The following is a 22,500-nucleotide window of genomic DNA, read 5'->3' on the forward strand; positions in this document are numbered from 1 at the left end:
ATAGAAGCTAGTCTCGATCACAAATGTTGTAACTCAGACGGACATTTGCCCTCTCTCCCCCTTCAATGTTGATGTATATGGGTTCGAGTGCAAAACCCAACCGGTAAACCGATATTAAATGGAGGGAAGCGGAGGGGTACGTTATTAAAAGCTTGGATGCGCTTTACGTGCTGTTCTAGCGAAGTGTTACAACTATTTATGACCGAAGTTGCGAATCTTTCTTAAAGCAAGTCCAATAGGCAAGCAGAGGATCGCCGACACATTCTTCGAGAAGCCGCGAAACATGGCGGAAAGCGCCAACTATTGAAGTTCCTTCTTTCTGATGAACTGCTTTCTCCGAAACGAATCCCGTTATAGAACAAATTTCTCAGCAGGGGTTAAAATAAGTCAGCGGAGGTTTAAATTCCTTCGAAATAGTTTCTAAATTAAAACGCCCTCTTGCGGGTTTTCAAGGAATTACAAAAGGAATATTGTGAAGAATTGAGGAAAAAAAATAAATAAAACTTTCACAAAGAATTGCCGTCGACTGAGAAAGGAGACTGCAGGCCTAATGCTTCTCAAACATTTCGGCCCCCAGAAGGCTAACGAAACTGATAACGTCCTCAAATTCGTATCCGGGACCACGCCTGCCCTCGGAAAGCCTGCGGGAACACCCAAAGGGTGCGGAACAAAGAATCCCCAAAAACCATTAAAACAAGGAAAGGCTTTGACATAAGATTTTATTGCACCACATTTAAAGTTGACATATCCTTTTGATAGTTTATTAAAGACAACCTAGACTATTCCGATTGATTCTAAATTCAAAGAGTCCGCGACTATCCCACATCTTAATACGGCGTCGTACTTTCAACATTTTACTTTGATGTTAGAGGGCATTTTTAACCTTCCATTGGCCTGGTTGTAGGCAATAACGCTCATTGAGTGAATTTTAAAAAATTCTCCTTGGGATTATTTCATTAAGCTACAAATTATGGCGGTCACACGAGTCAGTTATGCCTTCGGTTAGGGATGGTCATAAAAAGACGATACGATTATTCCACCTTACTATAAGATTTAACTTCCGCTTGGACTTCATTACAAAAGAAACTACAAGAACTACAAAAGTCACATCAAAGAAGCACCATGAACTATTTAAGCGATCTAAATTAGTATCACAATGAGCAAAATTCAGTTAAAACCACGTTTGGGTTTGTTATTGTCACTAAGATATTCAAACTGTTCAAAAATCAAGAAAAGTCCTATAATACAAAAAAAAAAAAAATCCTTCTTGCTGCAACTTCAACCAAATCCTAGTCGCATGTCTTGGCTACAAGGTCCTCAAACATGCTGCCTCCGTCAGAGAGGCTTAGTGCCCGCATTTTGTTCGAAGTGCAGGCGTGATCCAATGATGGGCTGGACAAGGATCTAAGGGTACGAGGTTGCGCAAACCCTCGCGTACCATCTGGGCCTGTCGGCTTGCGAATTACTTCGATCCTAAGGAAAAACAATTCAATATAAGTGCGATTTCAATCAGTGTCCTTTCAGTACCGTATGCTCATATTCGCGAGAGACCTTTCCTAACCATAAATTTATCAGTAGCTGTGTGGTTTCCTTTGTGCTCAACATGGTTAAAGCAGCGCACCATTATTCTATCAGTACTCCCTTCTAGCTCCACTTCCTCGTGGCACCAAAAAGCGATCTATTTACTGGATTAATGCGCCCGTATTCGAACGATTGATACCTTTTTGGTCCTATTAAGGAATAAAACAGATTTGCATTTTGCCAAAACGTATCGTATGTCGTATATCGACATCTTACCAAGCTCTTTCTCTCGTGCTGTGCTGCAATTTTTGTTTACTTCATTTTATGACAATTGATGAAACTCGTCGCACTTAGCCCAAACTGGAAGTGGAAAACATGGGCCGCAATGCAAAGGACCTCTCTCAAACGAGGAAAGAAAGAAGTATTTCCATCTGTCGCAGAGCCTCAACCACTGCGTTCTATCACAAGCTCATGACCTTGAAGTTTTAAACTCGGGTTCAGAGCTGGGGTTTTTTTAAGTTTAAATTTTTCCTCATTTGGATGTAACGTCGCTAGTGCATTTCCCGCGGATGCAGCTTCGATCTTACTTTTGTCCATACTTGGGCATTAAATTGCTGTCCTAAAATCCCCAGCTTTGCTCCAACGAAAAGAGTTGCAAGTTACACGCTTCAAGGTGCTTCTGGTTCCACAAATAAACACTCCAATGGTTTGATTTTCAGACACCGTGGTGACATACTCTACCCTTAATATAATGTGCATTAGCGTTGTTGAACTTTTATATTTATAAACAAATTGACAGCTTAATATTATTTAGAGTTTAAAAGACAACTTACTTGGGCCCAGGACTGTCCGTGTTTTCAGAGTAAGCTCTACGTATGAGCCTCTCTGGCCTCTGGGAATCGCTGCAAGTGAGACAAAACAAAATGCGTGAAAATTGAACGGCAAGCAAATTCTTCGCTCGTGAGAAACTATTATCGGGTTTGTTTGCTCATTGATGACTGGAGTAAAGAGGACTGAATACTGCACTCACGGGAAAATCCAACAAGTCGTTAATACAGCAGCCACTTAAATGGTGAAATCTAGCCCTAAATGGAACTTCCGCCTGAGCGGTAAAAAGGGGAAACGTTTTTCAAGATTTCATACCGAGATGGACAGTAAATGGTTCGGTACTGTATCGTCATTGATTATAATTTCACATAATTACGCGCTCATAACGTGACAAACGATAATTACCTAATTACTGTATCACTGACCAATTGACAAACAACTATGATAAGACATTATCTGAAGGCCATCGGGTAAATATTCTCTCGTACTTCCTATTATCTCAAGAATTTTGTATTACTTTGCAGATTTCGAACTACATACTACAGATTGTATTGACTGATCATTGCTTCAATTATACGCTCCGCTTATGCTACGAAACGGAATAATTAACAATTATTCGCCGAAGGCGAAGTGATTATCGATGAATATTCACCGAGATGAAGTCGAGGTGAATATTCGCCGATAATCACTGAGCCTTCGGCGAATAATTGTCTTAGTATAAATACATAGGTGATTATTTCAAAAAAGAGAAAAAAAAAAAACATTTCAACGCGAAATCATCTTCACTTAACAGTGGCAAAACGACTACTGTCGAGGTGATTATCGGCTGATAATCCGAGATAGCGAGCCAATGAGAGCGCGCGATTTTGTCCAATCACCAGTTTATTTATACTAAAGTTGTTTGTAACCGATAGCCTATTGAATATTGGTATACACCGATACAGGAACTTTCAAGAAACTGCAACAAATACTTCCAAAAAAACAATCCAAACCAAAAATACAGCCTTCCTAACTTAAAATCAGTGCTACTAACACGTCTCTCACATAACAATCCTCCCCCCTCCCTGTTGTTCGTCCATAATTTGAGTACGATCATTGCATACCAGCAAGACGGATAAGGAGAAAGGGGAATGCAATGCAAAAGGGAGCTTAATACAAGCTTTTAAGCACTTAAAATTCCATGACTTTTTCCACGACCGGTCATAAAATTCCATGACTTTCCAGGCCTGGAAAATGAAATTTTTAAATTCCAAGACTTTCCTGGTTTTCCATGACCCGTACGAACCCAGAAGGGGATTGAGCCGGATCTCTTGGTGGCCAGTGTAGGATACAATTACTCAAGTATTTTTACAACTGGTGAAAGTATCGTTGTGGAGAGAAATCATCACTGACCTGATTCTCCGTAAGCTGCATGCGCTCATTTTACGAGTTTTCTGGTTCTGTACAACGACAAATTCAACTTCGTCCCCTGGCTGAAATAAAGACAACGCAGAGACTTTTAGATGTATTCTGCAGAGCTGGGCACTATATAAAGCCTCGCGAAAACTGACAAATAACGGAAATCCAAAAAACCAAAGAGTTTACCAGAACAATATCAAAGCTCTTATGGCTTAGGCCTTCTTCGATATATCCAAATTCAGCTTGCAAGCGAGGTTAGAGGACAAAGACAAAGGAAAGTGGATAATATGCAAATATTTTTCACATTCATTCCAACGTGTTTCTATTGTTTTTGTCCTCAATGCCTCAAGGCCTGGCCAAACGCTCGCAACATTTCAACGCAACATCTTGCAACATTGTTGGGCACACCATGTTGCGTACGTTTGGCCACCCTGTTGCGATATGTTGCGTGCGTTTGGCCAGGTCACGATCAAGCCGAATATTTGATATTTCGAAAATGGCCTATTGCACCAGAAGTTACGTATTCCTATACGATTATATTTATTTCTCTTCTTTGATTACACTTACGCGATTATAAGACGGCCCTGTTGGTACCAAAATATAGAAAAGAGTAGCTCAAATTTTGCGTGATCATAGTCAAAACCCCAAAAGACTTTGCGTTATTGTTCTTTCGAACAACATAGCCGCCGTAACGTCAGGTGCGATCAAAAAATATGTATTTACGGCTTTTTACGCGAGTGTCCTTCAATGTTAATTTTTGTGCAAGGCCGTATGGAAGATGTAAATACGAGTCCCTCGTTAAATGAAGTGTATTGAAAACAAATGCTAGGAAACCAAAGCAAACTTCTCGGGTTCACAACGATAGAGTTTCACCCCAAAATTGGTAAAATTGTGAAAAAAAGAACGGCAGTATTTTCATTTTGATATTTAAAATCTAAACCAATGCAGACTTAGGGCGCGTTTGATTGACCTTATTCCGGAGTAGGAATACATGGAATAAAAGTTAGAAATCTTTCGTTTTTGCAGAGATTGATATTAATATTGTCAAACATCTGCTAAAATGCTATCTTAAACATAGCTTTATTATCCTTGTTGCTGCAAAACGCCACAAATAGTGGTTTAAATCATCACTCCACGTATTCTTACCGGAATAGGCTCAATCGAACGCGCCCTTAATAAACAGGAACACCACAAAACAATAAGGAAAAGCAATCGTTCTGCACGTGAGCATGCGCTTTAGCATATTTCTATGCTGTAGTTTGCAAAACAACAAGATGGAAAAGAAACGACGACGGCCACGACAACGCCATCAAAATGAAACATCATTGGTTAAAAGACCACGAATAATCGGCTGCAAGGGCGATAAGCAGCCTAACGATGTCAAACCAACAATTCTAACCTTAACCCTCTGGGTAGTCCGTCGGGGTAGTCCATGGACCGGAAGTCTGTGTTTTCGGGTCACCCGCTTTCGAGAAGTTTTTTTTGTTTATTTCTTGTACTTCCTAATGTCATGGCAAAAACATCGCGTGGATGATCCGTAAACACGTACCTGAATTTCCATTTCACCCTCCACTTCGCTCATGTGAAAGAACAGGTTTTTGCCTTCTTCGTTTTCGTGAGCGATAAAACCAAACTGGTAAAGAAAACAAACGCATCAGAAACTTGCCTTGTATAAATCGAATTCACAGTGAATTACGAAGCATCAACTGAGTCGGTAAAAGTCCGAAAAAGTCGACGATTCGAGAGCGAGCTCTTCATCAGAGCGAATCAAAGTGATAGTGCGCTATGACTGGATTTTATACCACATTGTTTGTGGAACAGCGCTATTGTATTATTTCCTTAGGCTACTGCCTTTACCTATTGTGCATTTCCTGAAGAGTTGTTCTGCAATGCGATATAAAAGCAACAACAATCCCCAATCCTTTAATTAGCCCAGACCAAGGACCAAAGCTCCATACCTCAGCTTTTCAAATTTACTCTTACCAACTAGAGCCAAATAGTCCATTTTACAATTCTCACGGCTGGACTGGATCTAGCATGAAATGGAGGCTAATACGGGCAAATCTTTTCAAATGCAAATTCATTTGCCCGCATTAGCCTCCATTTCATGCTAGATCCAGTTCAACCTTTAGAATACGAAACTGGCCTATTCTAGCGTTTGAAACATCCCCTGGCGCAGCATCTCATGTTGTTTAGAAACTAAATCCGCTAGCTATATAAGCTTTAAAGTGTACAGTAATAACATGAACAACTTCAGCAGCAAAGTTTCAAACGTACCTGGCCTTTCACTGACTCAACACGTGCCCGCACGCGTTGACGTACACTGACGATTTTCATAGCTCTTCCTTTGCCTGTCTCCTTATCCACTCCAATCTGAAAACGCACCTAGGGAAATAGCAAGGAAAACTGTTAAAGACGACATGTTGCTCAAACTGTTACCTATTACATTTGCATTCTTTCTTGTTGTCATTTTTGGAAGCCATTCTATTTTCGTCCCCTTTCCGTATCATCTTGCTTCTTCAATTACGTACTGTTTAATAAACGGGCAGGAGTGTTTCACTCGGGTTTAAAACAACGGGGCGAAGCTCGGTAGTTTTAGACTCGAACGGCTTCAAAAACATCCCACAAAAAGCGTGTCCCTTGAGAGTCCAGACACTGGTGTAAAATGTGAGAGGAAAATATTAGCCTCATTACTATTCTTTACCCAGTAAGCCTCATTTACACTAACAAGTTTTCCTAGTTTTTGAACAAGGACACTTGCCAAAACGTGTCATATTTTTCCATTTACTCTGCCAAGGAAAACTCGTCAAGGAAAACTTGCTAGTGCAAGTGAGGCTTTATATAGAGTGTTGTCACTCACGTGATCAGTTACCTTGTTTTTCCACCGAAATAAAGGAAAATGTATTTACATGAAAATCGAGCTCAATTCCCTGAGGATTAGTTGGGTACACCAAGATGGCCGCCGTTCGCTCATGAATTATTAATGAGTTTTCCAATTTCACTTACCCAGAAAAGCAGGGCACCAGAAATGAAGGCATATTTTTCGCCAGTAAAAAATTTTGTCGAACATACCTTGTCTCCTGGTTGTAAGAGTGTCTTCTTATCCACAAGGCTTGTGATGCCATATTCTACAGTGAAGGACTGGTCCTTGTCTTGTATCTCCTGTTCCACTCCATTCTCCTCCTCACTGTCTTGCTCTTCGGAAGCAACTCGCTTGATCAAACCAGAGTACTCGACTTGCTGCGCAAATGAACAAGACAAAACCCCACTGATTTACTCATGAAACAACCAAAGATTCTTTTAAACACTTCGTTCTACTTTTGCGCTACTAACGAGTCCTTTTTCAGTGCGCTTCAGTCTCTGCAAGGTTGGCGCTGTGGCGAAAGTAACAATTATGAAGGTTGAGTTCGTTGCCGGTTCTCTACTCAGCTCCAAGACGTTTTTCTCCCAGTGCCCCGCTTTTCCTTCCCCGTCATTTGGTCTGCTATAGTAGAGAGCTTTAGATTCTACGACGAGAACTACTACGAATAAGAGATTTCCTCATAGAACAAGCGTGCGCAAACCAGCGTCATTTTGGCGGGAAAACCGTGATACAGTCGTCAGTTTAGTACGAGGTTTTGCAAAAATGTTGTTGTGTCAAAACAAGTCAACAAAACGGTAGCAGTTTTGCATTTTTTTATCAGCAAAAAGGCTCAATTACCAGCAATGAGAACAACTGAGCAACCTATACAGCTAGCAAAGTGTAAGATTAATCGTCCGGGTTATAAATTTCACAATTATTTTCGCTAAAAACGGGCAATCAAATCTCGTACTCGTTCTAGTCCTCGTCCTAGAATCTAAAGCTCTCTAATTTCACGTGGTTTAAGTTGGTTTACAGTCTTCCCAATTAGTTGAGCACTTCTGATCAGCGAGCGCAGCTCGTTGTTAATGCGCTGTTACACTGAAAATTTTCGCGCAACTTGCCTCGCAACGCCATGGCACGTCAAGTTGCACAGAACACTATCCAATGTAACATACTTGCAATGGCAAAAACGTTGCGAGGCCTTTTCGTGCACTTTTTGAGCAATGCACAGCAGCTATAATCGTAACTGTAATCAGTGAACATTGGTAATGGGGGATGCTCATTTTTGAGTCTGCTCTTTTTCAGAGGCTTCGAAGATATTTTCATTCCAAAACATAGGTAAACCCACTTCCAACTTGCAATGTCTGCGCTTAAATAAAGGCTTTGCTTAAGCTTAAAAGCAGCTGTAGTTCAATGCCACATACCTGAGGATCAGCACGCCGTAAAGATCTCAAAACTTTTCCCAGAAAAACTTCTGGTTGAATCTGTTCCTGCACAATGGACCCTTGCGGGAGTTTGACCACAGTCTCTGCACTGACTTTCCCATTCTTGCATTTTACTGCGTACTCCACCTCATCACCGAGGACAAGCTCACTTGGATCGCCTTCATATTCACTGCAAAGATTAAATCCAGCAGTCTTACACACAACCACGCGAATGTCGACTCGTGTGGTAGAGCGCTGTCACTTTGTGTATTCGACACCTTAAAGAATCCAAGGATTTTCAATAGAAATGCCAGTAAGTGGCAAAATTTAAGGAGTTGGCGGAGAAGGGACCACACGAGCCGAAAGAAGCGTGCTTCTAGATGTAGATGGGTCCGAGGACACGCTCCTCTGGTAACTTTTTTGAAATAAAATTTGTGCCCCTGGATTTTTGTGTTTTTACGAACAAAGCCTTGAGGATCCAAAGTTTGTTTTCCGTTGCGCATATTACTTGTGTTCTTCGTTACGTCAGAGGTAATTTCTCGATCAAAGTAGGCGGCAAATTCAACTCAAATAGCCAGCGAATTTCTCCGGTGGCGGGCGCTTATTGAAAAGACTGGTTTAAATCATCGTTTTTTAGGAAGTACCATACTGAGTGATTTGTGTAGGTACTGTTCCCTTGTTCCCTTTGCCTCATGTCATCTTTGTCTTTTGGTAATTTTCTTCATGAAGTGGAAGCTGCCAAAGCCTCGGAGCCAAACACTTTTGGGCAAATTAATTAGATCCAAACCTTGCTTTGCTCACGAAAATTTTGCTAGTTTTAAGCCAAAAACCTAAATTTCCTTATGACCACTGTTAAACTGTGGGAACACCTACTCTAATGGAAGAGATGGAGTAGTTGAAAAAAAAAAGGCAAGTGTAGTTTGGTGTACAAGTGCAAGAAAAACAAAACTGATTTATTAGGGAGCTTAAACACGCAACATTTTAGAGCCAAGGACAGCACCCGGAAGTTAGCTACTTTCCTTTTTAACTTGTCTTGACACTACTACATTTATATTGCTAAGTATCTTTTCATTTTTAGAGGCGATTCGAAGGGTGGATAGCGCTAGCCACTGGATAACTCAATTGGTTTTGCCAATGTTTATTCGCTGGATAGCGATTTATCCGTCGTCGTGCAAACAACAAAGAATAGCTTCAGAGCACTTCAATGGTTATTGGCAACAAAACTACAGCATTATTTTTAGGTTATCAATGATGCAAGGACGACATTTAGTCGTTTCAAGATTGACTAAAAAAGCGAGACACAACCCCTATAACCTTCCCACAACAAGATCGAGGTACTACTGTAGGTCAAGAGATCAACTTAGAGTGCAAAAATTTACCAATATCAACAGGTCAGGCACATACTTTACTCCTTATGCAAGGAGAAATACCTATAACTTAGGAGAAACCTGCAAAATGGTTAATTTACTAACCTGTAATGAAAGAACACCTCCTTGTCATGTTCAGACGTTTCCAAGAAACCAAAGTTCTCCTTGAGCGTTGCAACAAATCCCTTAAAACAACCCGGTATCAATTTATCAGTGAAGGAGGGTAGATAGGTAGGAAGGAAGGAAGGATTCAAGCAAGCAAGCAACAAGCGAGTTTAATACAGGAACACTGATTTCCTTCCATTGATGAGTAAAAAAAGGCACACAAAGTGATGATTATTGTACTAGTTATCACCATCATCATCATCATCACCATCATCATCATCATCACCAGCACCAACATCTTTACAATTAAGATTGTCATCACCATTAATTTTTCTTCATTGGAATTTGTTTGTGTAACGTTCAAAATATCTCACCTTGTGTCGCACCTCACTGTTTCTTTTTAAAACAGTTACATTCACAGCTCGCCTAAATCCAGTTCTCTGGCTTTCAGACACGATGAACTCCACCTGATTATGAGACCAACAATAAAGTGTGACTTCCTTATGTCTGTCCCATGACAGTAAAAATAATTTTTAGGTTTATGAGTTACAAATAGCATCTCTATAAGAAATAATTATTATAGTGATTGTCTTGGTCTGACTTGGTACCAACCCAAAACAAGACTAAACAAATAATTATATCGAAGAAATGAATTAACAATTATTATTGCATTAGGTTGAGCATGATAGCGAGAATTATCAAAGCCAAGGTTTGTGTTATTTGCCAAAACTGAAGGCTGAGACAGATAACACAAACCAAGAACCAAACCTCTCACATGCCCTGAACGAGAGTTGACTGGTTAATGTGTCAGGAGACATCAATTCTGCACACATGAAAACTATTGTCGGTAAAACGGAAAGGGAGCTAGCAAGAAGTACATCACATTGATCACGTTGATGGTATATAACAATTTAGCATAAAAACTGGCAAAGGTGCAATTAATTATCGCTCACGTGGTCTGCACTTATGCTTGAAGCAACTGAGAGCATTGCTTATCCCCCTGCATGGGATGCTAGTGCATGATAGGGTTATATGTACCTGTGAGTGACTAACAGTTTGTTGCTGGTACCCCTTTATACACCTGGGGTGCAGTGAGATAGTGTAGAGAAAAGTTCCTTATTTAGGAAAACAAAACCATGACAGAGCCAGGCCTTGCACATGCAAATTTGGGGTCAGGAGTCCAGTGCAATCATGACCAACCCCTCTGCCTTAACACAATAGGTAGGTGCTGAGAACTGTTGACCTATGGAAACTTTTGAGCATAACTATTGCGCATCAACTGCTGTAACTTGTTAGGGTCCTCATCAGAAAGACATGACAAGTGAATACTCTCTGCAGATGGACAGTACGTTAAGATACCACTTTAAAGGCTTCATAACAGTGCTCATGCTTGGTATTACAATAATGCTGTGTGCTACTTTACACCATCACATGCTGTAAATGTAATATTGATTATTATTATTCCGCTATTACACCATTTTACCATATTTGGTCAAGAGAACGCACAAAATATGAGACAGTAATACACTGTAGTGTCCTGATTTGACCGGTGTAGAACAGAGCAAATACGGACAGAACAGGAGTTTTTCGATGAAAGCAGTTGTTTTCAACAACATACAAAGCCTGAGAATTTAGCTTGTACTCGCTTGTCACTTGTCATTTTGTTTATCTCGTCAAATAAAGATCATTGGCTGGCTTTTTGTGGTGTTTACATCGTCCACATGCGCCCTGAAGAACAGATGATGCATTTTTTTAACACACTTACCAAATAAAATTGAAGCAACATAACACCTTTTTTGTAGTGGAATAATAAATCTCTTATTCGATGGTTTAACATATAATACTTGCGGACATTTTGCTCATTGCTAGTATTTTCTGAGCCCCGCAGGGGCAAGGAAAAATACTGCGCAACTCGCAAAATACACTGTACCTGCGCGTGTTATATGTTAAACCATCAAATAAGATGTATTTAATGTCCTACATGTACAGAAACTTCAAATCTTTCTAGCAGCTCTCCGACCCTTTCAATTCAACTGTAACATGATTATTTCTCACCATGTCTCCATACTGTAATCCTCCCCTGGTTTCAAAGCTGTTCATATCAAATGGTAGCGACTCCCTCACTCCATCGATACAACAATTGATCAGACCAGACTCACTTTCCCTATGGAACAATTTACGTAGGTTGGCATCATTATACACCTAATGTATGGTCCCGAGGGAAACAGTTAGTTTTGTTTTCCCTCGAGTCCTGATGTTTCCCTTGACGAAACTAACTAGTTTCCCAAGGGACCAGGCATTCAGTACTTTGTTATAAATGATTATTAAGACTTTTCCTTCAACAATCGCATCAAAACATCCGAAGCAGGCAACAATAGCGGAACTGTATCCCAGTCAGACTCCTTTGAATTTGATAAGGGGCACATTACCAAGAATCAACCAATCACAGTGCTCGATTTGTCGAGTGAAAGTCAAGGTACGTAACAATGTCATTTATTTTGTCTGAAGGAACAAAGAATAGGATCTGGCTTTGACTTTTTATCATTTTTATTCTCAACCCTTCCCAAACCAAGAGCAAGTTTTAAAGATTGTACTCTACATGCAGCTAACACTAGACGGTTTTACTTGCCTGACTAGGGGTGTGAATGGGTTAATTATCTTGAAACGGTTTTTTTTTCTTATTTTTTTCTTTTTTTTTCTTTGATGAATACTGCAGAGTGCATAGTGGAAATCACATGAAATGCCACTGATTGTCAGGTACACCAATTCTACAATAATAATATGATTGCATTTAATGCAAGATAACAACAGGGGACCGAGCACAGTAATCACCAAGTAAACACCTTGTTCTTTTATAGTGGAGCTATGCAGCACAACGGGTAAGAAAACATGCTAACCCATCTGTGCAATAAAATTTGGTTTTGGTCAACATACAACCGTACGTGGCCATCCACATTGTGTGCCAATGTGACCAGTATCATGTGAACATACCATGGGCTCAAGTTTTGAGCTCATCAAGGTCAGCTGTTGTTTTTTTTTTTTTTTAAGTTGACTGCTGACCAGGTACTGGGTTTTGGTTAGATTGCAGGCTAAAGCCAGGTTAACTTATTGTAAGAATAAATAATCTCATAGCTCTGCCTTTATGCTTGGGTAAATCTATACAATAATTATGAGATCATTACATGTACTTTTATGCCATAGATCGAATACAAAAGTGGGGGCTAGAAATTCTTCTTTTGTTGTATGGTAATAAGACTGTACTAGCCCTGAAAGTGGCTTGAAAAGATTTAACTCACCTAACATCTGGTTTCTGGACTTATTCCACGGTGGAACAAATATTAATACAGTCACATAGTACATGTACTTTTTATGTTAGCGAGAATATGTTGAGCATGTGAATGTTTGGCAGACATGGTTTGTTGTTCTCTACAGTGTTATGTTAGTGCTAGAACTCTAACATGTTTACAATCACAAACCTGCTGTCCTTTCTAGGGCTTCGTGTGCTGTAACATGGTTCTCGTTCAACATAACCCTTGTAGATCTCAGATGTTATCTTCTACAAGAGACAAAGCCGTATCAATGAGAATGAGGGATATTTCTATAGATACTGTATGCAATGACAAGGATTTTTGATCCAACAAATGGAATAATATACTACTTATAATAATCACGTTACTTAAGTCTCAAGAATACATGGTTAAGCATCATTGCTCTACTAATAATGTTATTGGGAAGATGTAAATCAAATTAAACAAGATCGAATAAATCCCAAAGTATCGAGTCTTGCATTGATGACATAGAAAAACTGGAGTTCCTGGGGAAAAAACCTCATATGGCACTGAGTCCAGGCACTGGTTGTTCAAAAGATGGATAATGCTATCCACCCTTTGAACTGTGCCCTAACAGAAGACAACATAGTAGACGATTTTGAGGATACAAATCTCCACAATTTAAAAAACATGATAATGCTAACATTGAACTACAATAAATTATTCTTATTGCTAACTTTCCACAAGCAAGAAAACCTGGGTATCAAAGCATTTTGTTTACACAATACTGGTTTAACACATACCTCCATTTGGATTGTTCCCTTTGGTACAACTCTGACTCTAACAGCATGGAGGCGTTTAATGGCTGACATGTCCTAATTAATGTGACAACAACAACAACTTCAGTGTTCCAAATAAGATTTTAAGGCAGGGTGCCAATAGGGAATTCCAACGGGTCAATTCCCACTGATCCCACAAGATTATTATAAATTTCCATTAATTTGTCGGGTCATGCAGCTGATCTTGTCGGGTTTTTGACCCGAGACCCGTCACCTATCTGGAACACTGCAACTTATTATTCATGTTAAAAAAAGGGTACCACAAGGGAGGAAATGATGTTGTGCACATAACAATGCAGCTAAATTACACTACATGTACAATTGTGCTCCAAAGCTGCAGAATGAAAGAAAATTCATGGAAAGTACATTTATTATAATTATTTTTTTTTTTTAGCAAAAGTAACAGCAAAGTGGCAACTGCTTATTTTGAAATAGTGAAGGTGAAAACTAGTCGCTTATTTGCAACTAATTCTCCAGATAGTTTAGACCCAAAGGGAAAAAATTCAGTGACAAATGCAACTGTATTGGTTGCGATTTCGAGCCCTGCATTGGGCATGCAAGTCAGAGTGACGGATAAAGGTTAAATGTTGCCTTTCAAAGTAATCATAATATCAATTCTTGAGGAATTTTGTCTAATGACAAGCTGTGGTTTGCAGACTTTAATTACATGTACATGGAGATACCAGTGGCAAAGTGTGACAACTGGACAAACATAATTGGAGTTACATTGTTTCTTGAATGGTACAACTGTAATAGTCCTGCAAATGGCATCAAGCAAGTAAACAAAGTAAAAAGTAAATCAACCAACCTCAGATACAGAAAATTCCACTTCATCACCAACTTGAATCTGGTGACCCTAGCAAGAGAAGCAATACACATCAAGTTGAAATTCATTCTTAATAACTCTGTAACACAGTAACTTTGACACAAAACCACTGGTCAATTCTTTGAGACTACCAAGCTGCAGTATAATTAATGCAGATTTGTGTGTCTGTACTTACAGAATCCAAAAGTTCACTGAAGTGGAAAAACATCCTTGCATCTCTATCACAGCACCGTATGAAACCAAATCCTTCTTTTAGTGATGCAACTACACCCTTTTAATAAATTAAAAATGAACAGTTAGAACACATCAAATAAATTTAAAACAAGATCTTAAAGGTGTCTATAACAAAGGCGACAACACAAAGTCCCCAATCTTTTCCTTATCTTGTGTCTAATACTTTTTTGCCAACTTTGATTTTTCAAAGATTTGAGAAACATTTTATTTACCGTATTTACCCGTGTATAAGTCGACCTAACCCTAACCCTAACCACAAAACTAAAAGCGCTTCCAGAGGCCCTGATTTTTTGTGTATCCACAGTTCCATAAATCGAAGAATACAAGATTAGTATCCCATGAACATTTGAACAAAGAAATTAAGAAATTCCTTTTTTGTCATCAAAAATGGGGGGTCGACTTATACACAGGTAAATAATTATGGTAACCCTGTTTGACTCCCAAGCAGGCCTGAACTGGCCATACTGTACTTAGTATTTTACTCTGTCTAACTCTCTGTCTCTGTCCAATTGACCCCTAGTAGTGAGACTCAACAGATTTTACTCTTCAACTGGGGGTGTCATAGGGCATTTACCGTGTCAATGGTTTTAAAGGGCCTAAAAAAATAAACTATAGTCCTAACTGAAATTCGTTAATCCAAATAAGGGTAAGGAGAGAGGGAGAAGCTGAAACACAAAAAAAGAGAACAGTACACTTCAATAAAGTAGGGGAAGAGGAGCAACATTTGTTGGCCCTTTAAGTTCGTTTCAAGCTTTTGTTCCTCAAGAAAGTAAAATCAGCTACGTTGAAACACTGCTGGTTATGTATTGTATAATTTTGATGTCAAAAAGTGATCAATATCACATTCTCTTTCAAATGAATAATGCAGGAGCTCTTACTACTTGGGATGCAAGCATGTTGTAATGTACACTGTATGGTTGACAACACCTGCACAAAGGGGAAACTCTGTAATGAATGCACAGTGATGTAAAGGCCCGATGTACATGATTGTACTGTACATTGCCTTGAAAATAGTTGACAGGGTTGCAGCCATTACCATTTCCCTTGTCTCTCCATCGTCTGCTTCTGCAACATCCAGCAAGCTAATTTTTGTAGCTCTTTTTAGCGAGTCTCTGCAATCTAAACAACAAACATGATTGTGTGAATATTTTTACGCTGTATGATAAACTTGACACTAATAAGTTACATAATGTTACAGTAGAACCTTGTCAAACATGTGGCCCAATTGTTCAAAAGATGGATAACGCTATCCACCGGAGAAATCACTTTCCATTGAATAGCCCAATTGGTTTCACTATGACTTATCCACTGGATGGTAATTTATCTGGAAAATATGGCTATCCATCGTTTTATCAACTGGGCCCTGCAGTTTACGTATAATTTGTTAAGTGAATTTGTAAGGGCCAAATTGAAAAGTTCAACCAAAAACTACATGTACATACCAACTGCAATATTGAACTCCACAATATCCCCAGCTCTGAGGGAAAGGTCACCGTGCAAGTCTCTTTCCGAAAACACAATCTCATCCTCCACATCATCATTTCCAGGTAGTGTGTACACTATTTTGCCATGCAGTGGGTCATGCTGTCTCTTTGCAGCTGACTTACTTAAAGGTCGATCTACAGTTCCTTGGTATCTGATAGTGCTCACATCTTCAAACTTCACTGTACCCTCAGGTAGCTTTTTAATGCGTACTGCCACTTCTTTGCCCTACAAAAGAACATTGAAGCAACTTTCTTATTCCTTTCTATGTTATCATATGCACATGAATTCTTCTGTTATAATAAACAATTTCCTCCAAAGAGCAGTTGACTCTTATAGATTTTTCTTTGTCTAACATCACATGATTTTACTCATTAAGGGGGAAAAGTTAAGGGGTGAAAAGGTTAAACCTGATACTCGTCTTACTGTCATGTACCCTTTCATACTGTACAAAAACTAGAGAAATACAGTATTGCTGCTCCACCAATGACACTTACATTTCTTGCTTGTATTCCAAATTCCACATCATCACACAACAAGAGCTCATTGATATCTCCAATGAATTCACTGTAATGGAAGAAAATCTACCAAGAAAAAAGACAGAAAGGAAAAAAGGAACGCCTGTGATTTGAGTGGTTTCCACATTTCATATAAGTAACAAGAGGTGATGATGATCAACCCTGTTTTTAAAGTGAAACAAAATCTCACCTCACTGACTTTGTCTGCCCTCTCAATAAAGCCAAATGATTCTTTCATTGAAGAAACAACTCCCTGAAACAAAACAGTTGCCTGTAACTAAATGCAGTCTGATCATTGTATCGAGTTCATTGCCAGGATATTTTAAAAGCAAAGCTAGCAGCTTGTGGGGTGAAAAAATACAGTGTAAAAATAACCATTAATTTTCATTAAACATCACTGTATCAAACGACCAAGATGGAGGAAAGCATTCTGCTAACAATTAGTTCTGAAAACGTAGAATCCAGGATAACCAAGTCTGGAGAGGTGTCAATTTGTGGTCAAAGCATTTGCATGCAAATTCATTGCCGCAACCAAAATTTGTTTCTCTACTCCATTCTCTTAAAAAGGCACTTGCATTTGACATCTACAGTACATCTCCTGACATGTGAGTTGGAAAAGGTATTCCTCAAGTCATCCTCTAAAGTAAGCATAAATTAAATACCTGAAATTTCTCAGTTTCCACTGCTTCCAATAGCGTTATTTCTCGAGCTCGGACTACTCCGGTTCTAAAGAAGAGTCCAACATTAAATTTAACATAGTAAGTTACAAACTGTTTATGTGCACTTACATGGCAACTAAAATGTGATTAGAATAGTCTCTTAATTAATTGACTGGCAAGTCTTACGATTTGATGTAAAACGAAAAAAGAAGTTGCCAAATCGATTGACCAACAGCAGACAACTTTGCTCCAGTACAGTGTGTTAATTTGATTACAGTTTATTTGTTGGGAAAGAACAGATCAAGACATACAGGTCCATATTACATCATGTGCATGCAATTCAAAGCAAGACCACCAAAATAATAATTCATAAAAAAAACCTTGGGATTTTGTGCTGACCCTGGTTGAATTCTAATGCAACAGGCCTCTCCTTTCTCTGCACAGATAACACACACCTTTTGTCTGTGGCTACATAAAACTCCACTGTGTCTCCTTTATGGAGAGGAGTGTCAGAGTTGATGACATCATTTGACGAAAAAGATAGGTAAAAGAATTCCTAAAAGAGAATCAACATAAGCATAAGATAAACTGCAATTATTACTAAAACACACTTTACATTATACATTTTGAGCATAATTTAATCTATCTATGCAGTTCAGTTTCAGTGCAGATCAGTGAACATGTACTTTGACCATTTGAAATTTCCTCCCAAAAGTGTGTACTTGCTACCATAACTGATTGAAACAAAAGCACACTAATCATGCTACAGTGTATGGGATAGTACTCTGACATGTATGCTGAGAAAACCCTATTACTTCTTGTCAAGACAGATGAAATCATGTACACACATGTACAGTCAAGTACATGTACAGTATAGGACAACTTAATATGTACCAAGGACTTTTCTCAACAGTTTAAACTATGGACTATAGAATAATCATGACGAGTAACCAGCACTCCACTACATATTACGTGGGTCCAATGTAGAGTACATGCACAGTCTCCTCAATTATTAGTTAAGAGCACTTGCACTCAGCTTCTGTAGACAAACTTGAGACTAAAAACATTAACGACAATCACAACGATGATGATGATGATTGTAAATGTACTCCCCTTAGGATAGCGAGTTTACTCACAAAGCAGTATTGCGTGAAAATAATGAGACAACAGAGAAAATGAGTGGCAACACTTCTTTCCATGGTTGGCCCAGCTTCATTAACTTTGATTCAAGTCAAATGAAATTGTGCAAACAAACATGTGCGTATGGTACGGAGTCCGCTTATCTTTGAGCTGCAATGTGTACAATAATCTACTTACTCCATTTCTCTGATAGCTGACCCTTCCCATGTCAGGATCAATGACACCATTTGATGGCTAAAACACAAGAGAAAAAAATACAGAGACTGTATTATGAAGATACTGATACGTGTAGATTTTACTTTGTCTATTGCCAGACGATATTACTTGGCAAGGGGCGCTTGTTCAGGGGTGAAACTGTAATAACATCACAGACATCCACTCAAAAACTATATTCCCTTTGATCCACTCTGTTCTACTGTGTATGAGTCACAATTCCAGATTTTACTCAAATCAAAGGGGACCGGTTCATAGAGTGAAGGGTTACTGTAACAATCATCAATGAACAAAAGTAAATGATACCAGTAACCAATGATTTTTATCAATTTTTGTAACAGTGTATGCACTTACAGATCTCACACTGTTCTTCAATGGTAATTTGGGTTCAGCATCTATGACTCCATGCACTTTTTCTTCACTGCGAATCTAAAGAAAAGAAACTGGTTTTACCATTCGCTTTTGATAAGATAAGAAAACATGAAAGACTGAAGCAACTGAGAACCACAACTGACTGGAAAAAAGCATGTTCTACCTGGCACCTCCTTTATGTCCACATTAATTCCAGTTTTCACTCAAAGCTTATCAAATTTTGTCAAGCTGCTGGTCTCGAGGGCTACAATGACTGTACTGTACATATCTCAGAAAGCCCCGAAATTACATGTACATGTAGATGCACACAGATTTTAATAAGCAGCTCTTGTGTCCCCCAAATACTGCTCCTCAAGTAAGGATAAACAGCAGCATTTACCCTTAAGGTAAATGCAACATTAACCTATACCCTTATAGTACAGGTCAAAGATAAGTGCATACATGTACGTTTGTTTTCAAAATGCACCTACATGTATATCAGAGCTATTTAGTATGTGCTAGTGCTTTTGTTATTTAACCAGCAGCTTAAACAATGCCCAGTAAAGATGGTAATGTTTGAGAAAATTAATGTGAAAATGCTAACGCTCAGAAAAAGCTGACTAAAACGCCAACAAAACTGCTAAAACGCCCTATGGACCAAGAAAACTTAGAATCCTGGTTGCAATTTCAAGCCCTCGGCTAAAAGGGACAAAATTTGGTGCATATCTTAACACCGCAAGGCCTCAGTTTGAGATTTTGGTGTAACAACCTCACGATCAGTCATTAAGTAGTTATTATGGGCCACTACATGATTTTAAAAAGTAGCAGCCCAGTGATACAAAATAATGTACCAGTAAGCATTATGTTATTTAAATAAAAAGCACACTTTTTTTTCCCTCATCTTAATTATTGGTTTTACACCAATAACTCTATGGTAAGATCACAAACTTTGTTTCCAACTAATTTTAGCACAAAAAGTACTTTTCACATAACTTGTACCATCTACATCATTCGTGTGCTTACAGTATAAAATAAACAAAGAAAAAACATACCTCAAAAGACACAGACCCGGCTTCTAGTCTAATCACATGGCAAGCAATTGGTTTGCCTGTTCGCTGATCTGAGACAATTTCAAACTCCATCTCATCTGAGAAAGAACACAAAATTCAGAATAAGAAGCAAATTAATTTTGCATACATAATTTAGTTATTAAAAATGGACTACTTACCTCCAACATGAAGGTCCTCTGGGTCTTCATTTATTTGGCTATAGTGGAAAAAAATCCTTAGGTCTCTTTCACAGCACTGGATAAAACCATACGATTGCTGAAGGAAACACATCATAGGCAGGCAATATTAGAGGTGATATACATGTACATATATTGTAATAATAGACCAATTTCGATATATTATGCCTTTTCTTTAGGACTGAATTTTAATTAAAATTCAGTCCTAAAGAAAATTCATTATTTCAAGGCCTCGAGATGCCTTTTGCTTAGGACTGAATTTTAATATAATTATTGAAATAGGTCTATTACCGTAACAAAAATTAATGTCTGACTTTTGGAGGTATTATAATTATTATGCATACATGTACCGTAATTTCCGGACGATTACCCGCACGGCAGATTACCCGCAGCGGTCTATTTTTGTCACAAGGGGAAAAAAAGTTCAACAGATTGCCCGCACTGGCCTATTACCCGCACCCCAAAACCGAAAAAATCTTGCTACTGTATTTCCGGGACAAGAACTTGCAAACTTGGAGCGATGAATATTCCATGTTGTTGTTTACAAAGCAGAAGATCGATAGCATTTTCTGCTAAGAATTGGCTTTTAATAATGCAGCCGTAAACACTCTCCTTAGTCATTTCTGGTTTGTCTTGTTAAAACGACCTAAATATCCAATGTATTAACGCTAAGACTGGATAGAATACCAGTTGAAGGCCAACATCTTTACGATTGATCATTGAGCGCCATTTTGATAGGTTGAGAGAAAGTGGGGGCGAGTTTTAAAAGTACCTGGTAACCCAGGGGCAAAAGACCGGGCCTATATAAGAAGTTGCTCAATTAAAACGGGAAAATGCCCTATTACTCAAGCCAGGGGTAGCTAGGAACATTTCACTGATGCGCTGAATAATCCAGCAAATTTTTCACTGTAGTTAGTGTTTTGTTTACAGACGTGCCGACAATCACATTCTAAATAATTATGCGGTGCCGTGAAATATGTCGGCATCTTGTTTTGTGTGCTTTCACAAAAAATGCTTTCAATCTTTCATATACAAAATTGAAAGGAGTGCAGGTGAGAAACGCTTTTAAATTAAGCGAAGAAAAAAGCAGTGAAATACAGTAATCACTTAAACACTATTGATTTGTTTTTCATTCAATTTGCATCGGCTTTCATTGGGGGCTTTTAGAACACTAGAATAAAACACACAAATCTTGAATAGGAAACGTTTTCAGATTGAACTCCGGTAACAAACAAGCTTGGCAACACACAAGTTTTAAGGAAGCATCAGTTTAATTAATTAGTAAAGGTTTGAAATTATTTAAACAAGATCGTAAAAGATTTGTTTTGAACGGAAAAATTTGTGGCATCATAAAATAAACACATTCGCATCTTGTTACTTTTTCAGCATTGAATTGTGTCTCACGATAAACTCTTTCTTAAAATTGAAAAGGATGTGTTAAAGTGAGAAGTGGTCGAAGGGAAAGATTATTGTTTTTCATTCAATTTGCTTCGGCTTTCATCGAGCGGTTTTACAAAGACTACGGCAAATAAAGCATCATTTTAAAGATTGAATCAACGAACGAGGCAACACACAGATTTGAAGGAAGTGTTGGTTTAATTATCCTCATTTTAACTTGTTTCAATCTGTCAAATTCTTACCTGAGATTTAAAAATTATCGCATTACCCGCACCTTCCTATTACCCGCAGCAACCGCGGTTTACTGGAAAATTAACGCATTACCCGCGGGTAATCGGCCGGAAATTACGGTAGGTAGTGGTAATACATTCCAAACAGGAAATCAGGCTCAAATTGTACTCTAAAAAGTTACATGGAATGTTACCTAGTAATTAAGTCTAAAACTGTCTCCAAATGTAGCCTAATGGCATCTAATGAATTTTCAAGTTGTCTTTATAATATTGACCTAAATGCACTGATTGTCAGGTTGTAAAAACCTTTGAATACTAGCTACAATGTAATTTAAGTACAATGAAGTTTAAAACATAGCATGAAATTGGCATAAATTATCACGATGTCTAGACTCTTCAACTCCTTTCTGAAACATTGTAAAGGTACAATAAGGGTATATTGTAGAAAAAACCGGTGCACGGCAATTGCAAATTCACAAGAAAAGAACTTGGGTTGAGGCAAAAAGGACATAAAACGAAGGACAGTTTTCTATTGCATCACAATTGACCAATAACATCACGAATAAGTTGACCAATGACATCTACGACCGGAGTTCTTATAGTATCTACT

At 38.6% G+C, this 22,500-nt stretch overlaps 2 protein-coding genes across 6 annotated transcripts in view; one reads left to right on the forward strand and one right to left on the reverse strand.

The window, feature by feature from the left end:
* The window catches only part of LOC138042050 (transient receptor potential cation channel subfamily A member 1-like), a 74,812-nt gene extending 74,788 nt beyond the window's left edge, over window positions 1-24 (forward strand). For all 4 annotated transcript variants that reach the window (XM_068887787.1, XM_068887786.1, XM_068887785.1 and 1 more), the window contains exon 30: window positions 1-24. This exon is cut by the window's left edge and continues 283 nt beyond it. The gene's annotated coding sequence lies outside the window, so the exon portion shown is untranslated.
* Window positions 25-702: 678 nt separating this feature from the next.
* Window positions 703-22,500, reverse strand: part of LOC138042051 (cold shock domain-containing protein E1-like) — a 34,416-nt gene continuing 12,618 nt past the window's right edge. For both annotated transcript variants that reach the window (XM_068887789.1, XM_068887790.1), the window contains 24 exons: window positions 20,245-20,341; window positions 20,069-20,163; window positions 19,020-19,094; window positions 18,630-18,686; window positions 17,768-17,868; window positions 17,316-17,379; window positions 16,844-16,906; window positions 16,633-16,719; window positions 16,096-16,363; window positions 15,690-15,772; window positions 14,595-14,690; window positions 14,402-14,449; window positions 13,558-13,629; window positions 12,962-13,041; window positions 11,541-11,649; window positions 9,860-9,952; window positions 9,486-9,565; window positions 8,014-8,203; window positions 6,820-6,987; window positions 6,025-6,132; window positions 5,297-5,380; window positions 3,742-3,821; window positions 2,355-2,423; window positions 703-1,473 (listed from right to left, as the gene is read on the reverse strand). In XM_068887789.1, coding sequence (XP_068743890.1) covers window positions 1,290-1,473; window positions 2,355-2,423; window positions 3,742-3,821; window positions 5,297-5,380; window positions 6,025-6,132; window positions 6,820-6,987; window positions 8,014-8,203; window positions 9,486-9,565; window positions 9,860-9,952; window positions 11,541-11,649; window positions 12,962-13,041; window positions 13,558-13,629; window positions 14,402-14,449; window positions 14,595-14,690; window positions 15,690-15,772; window positions 16,096-16,363; window positions 16,633-16,719; window positions 16,844-16,906; window positions 17,316-17,379; window positions 17,768-17,868; window positions 18,630-18,686; window positions 19,020-19,094; window positions 20,069-20,163; window positions 20,245-20,341 — 2,451 coding nt within the window. In that variant the 3' untranslated portion in view covers window positions 703-1,289. The remainder of the gene's footprint in view (window positions 1,474-2,354; window positions 2,424-3,741; window positions 3,822-5,296; window positions 5,381-6,024; window positions 6,133-6,819; window positions 6,988-8,013; window positions 8,204-9,485; window positions 9,566-9,859; window positions 9,953-11,540; window positions 11,650-12,961; window positions 13,042-13,557; window positions 13,630-14,401; window positions 14,450-14,594; window positions 14,691-15,689; window positions 15,773-16,095; window positions 16,364-16,632; window positions 16,720-16,843; window positions 16,907-17,315; window positions 17,380-17,767; window positions 17,869-18,629; window positions 18,687-19,019; window positions 19,095-20,068; window positions 20,164-20,244; window positions 20,342-22,500) is intronic.

The sequence above is a fragment of the Montipora capricornis genome, chromosome 3 (assembly GCF_036669925.1).
Source record: "Montipora capricornis isolate CH-2021 chromosome 3, ASM3666992v2, whole genome shotgun sequence".
Classification (NCBI taxonomy): Eukaryota; Metazoa; Cnidaria; class Anthozoa; order Scleractinia; family Acroporidae; genus Montipora; species Montipora capricornis.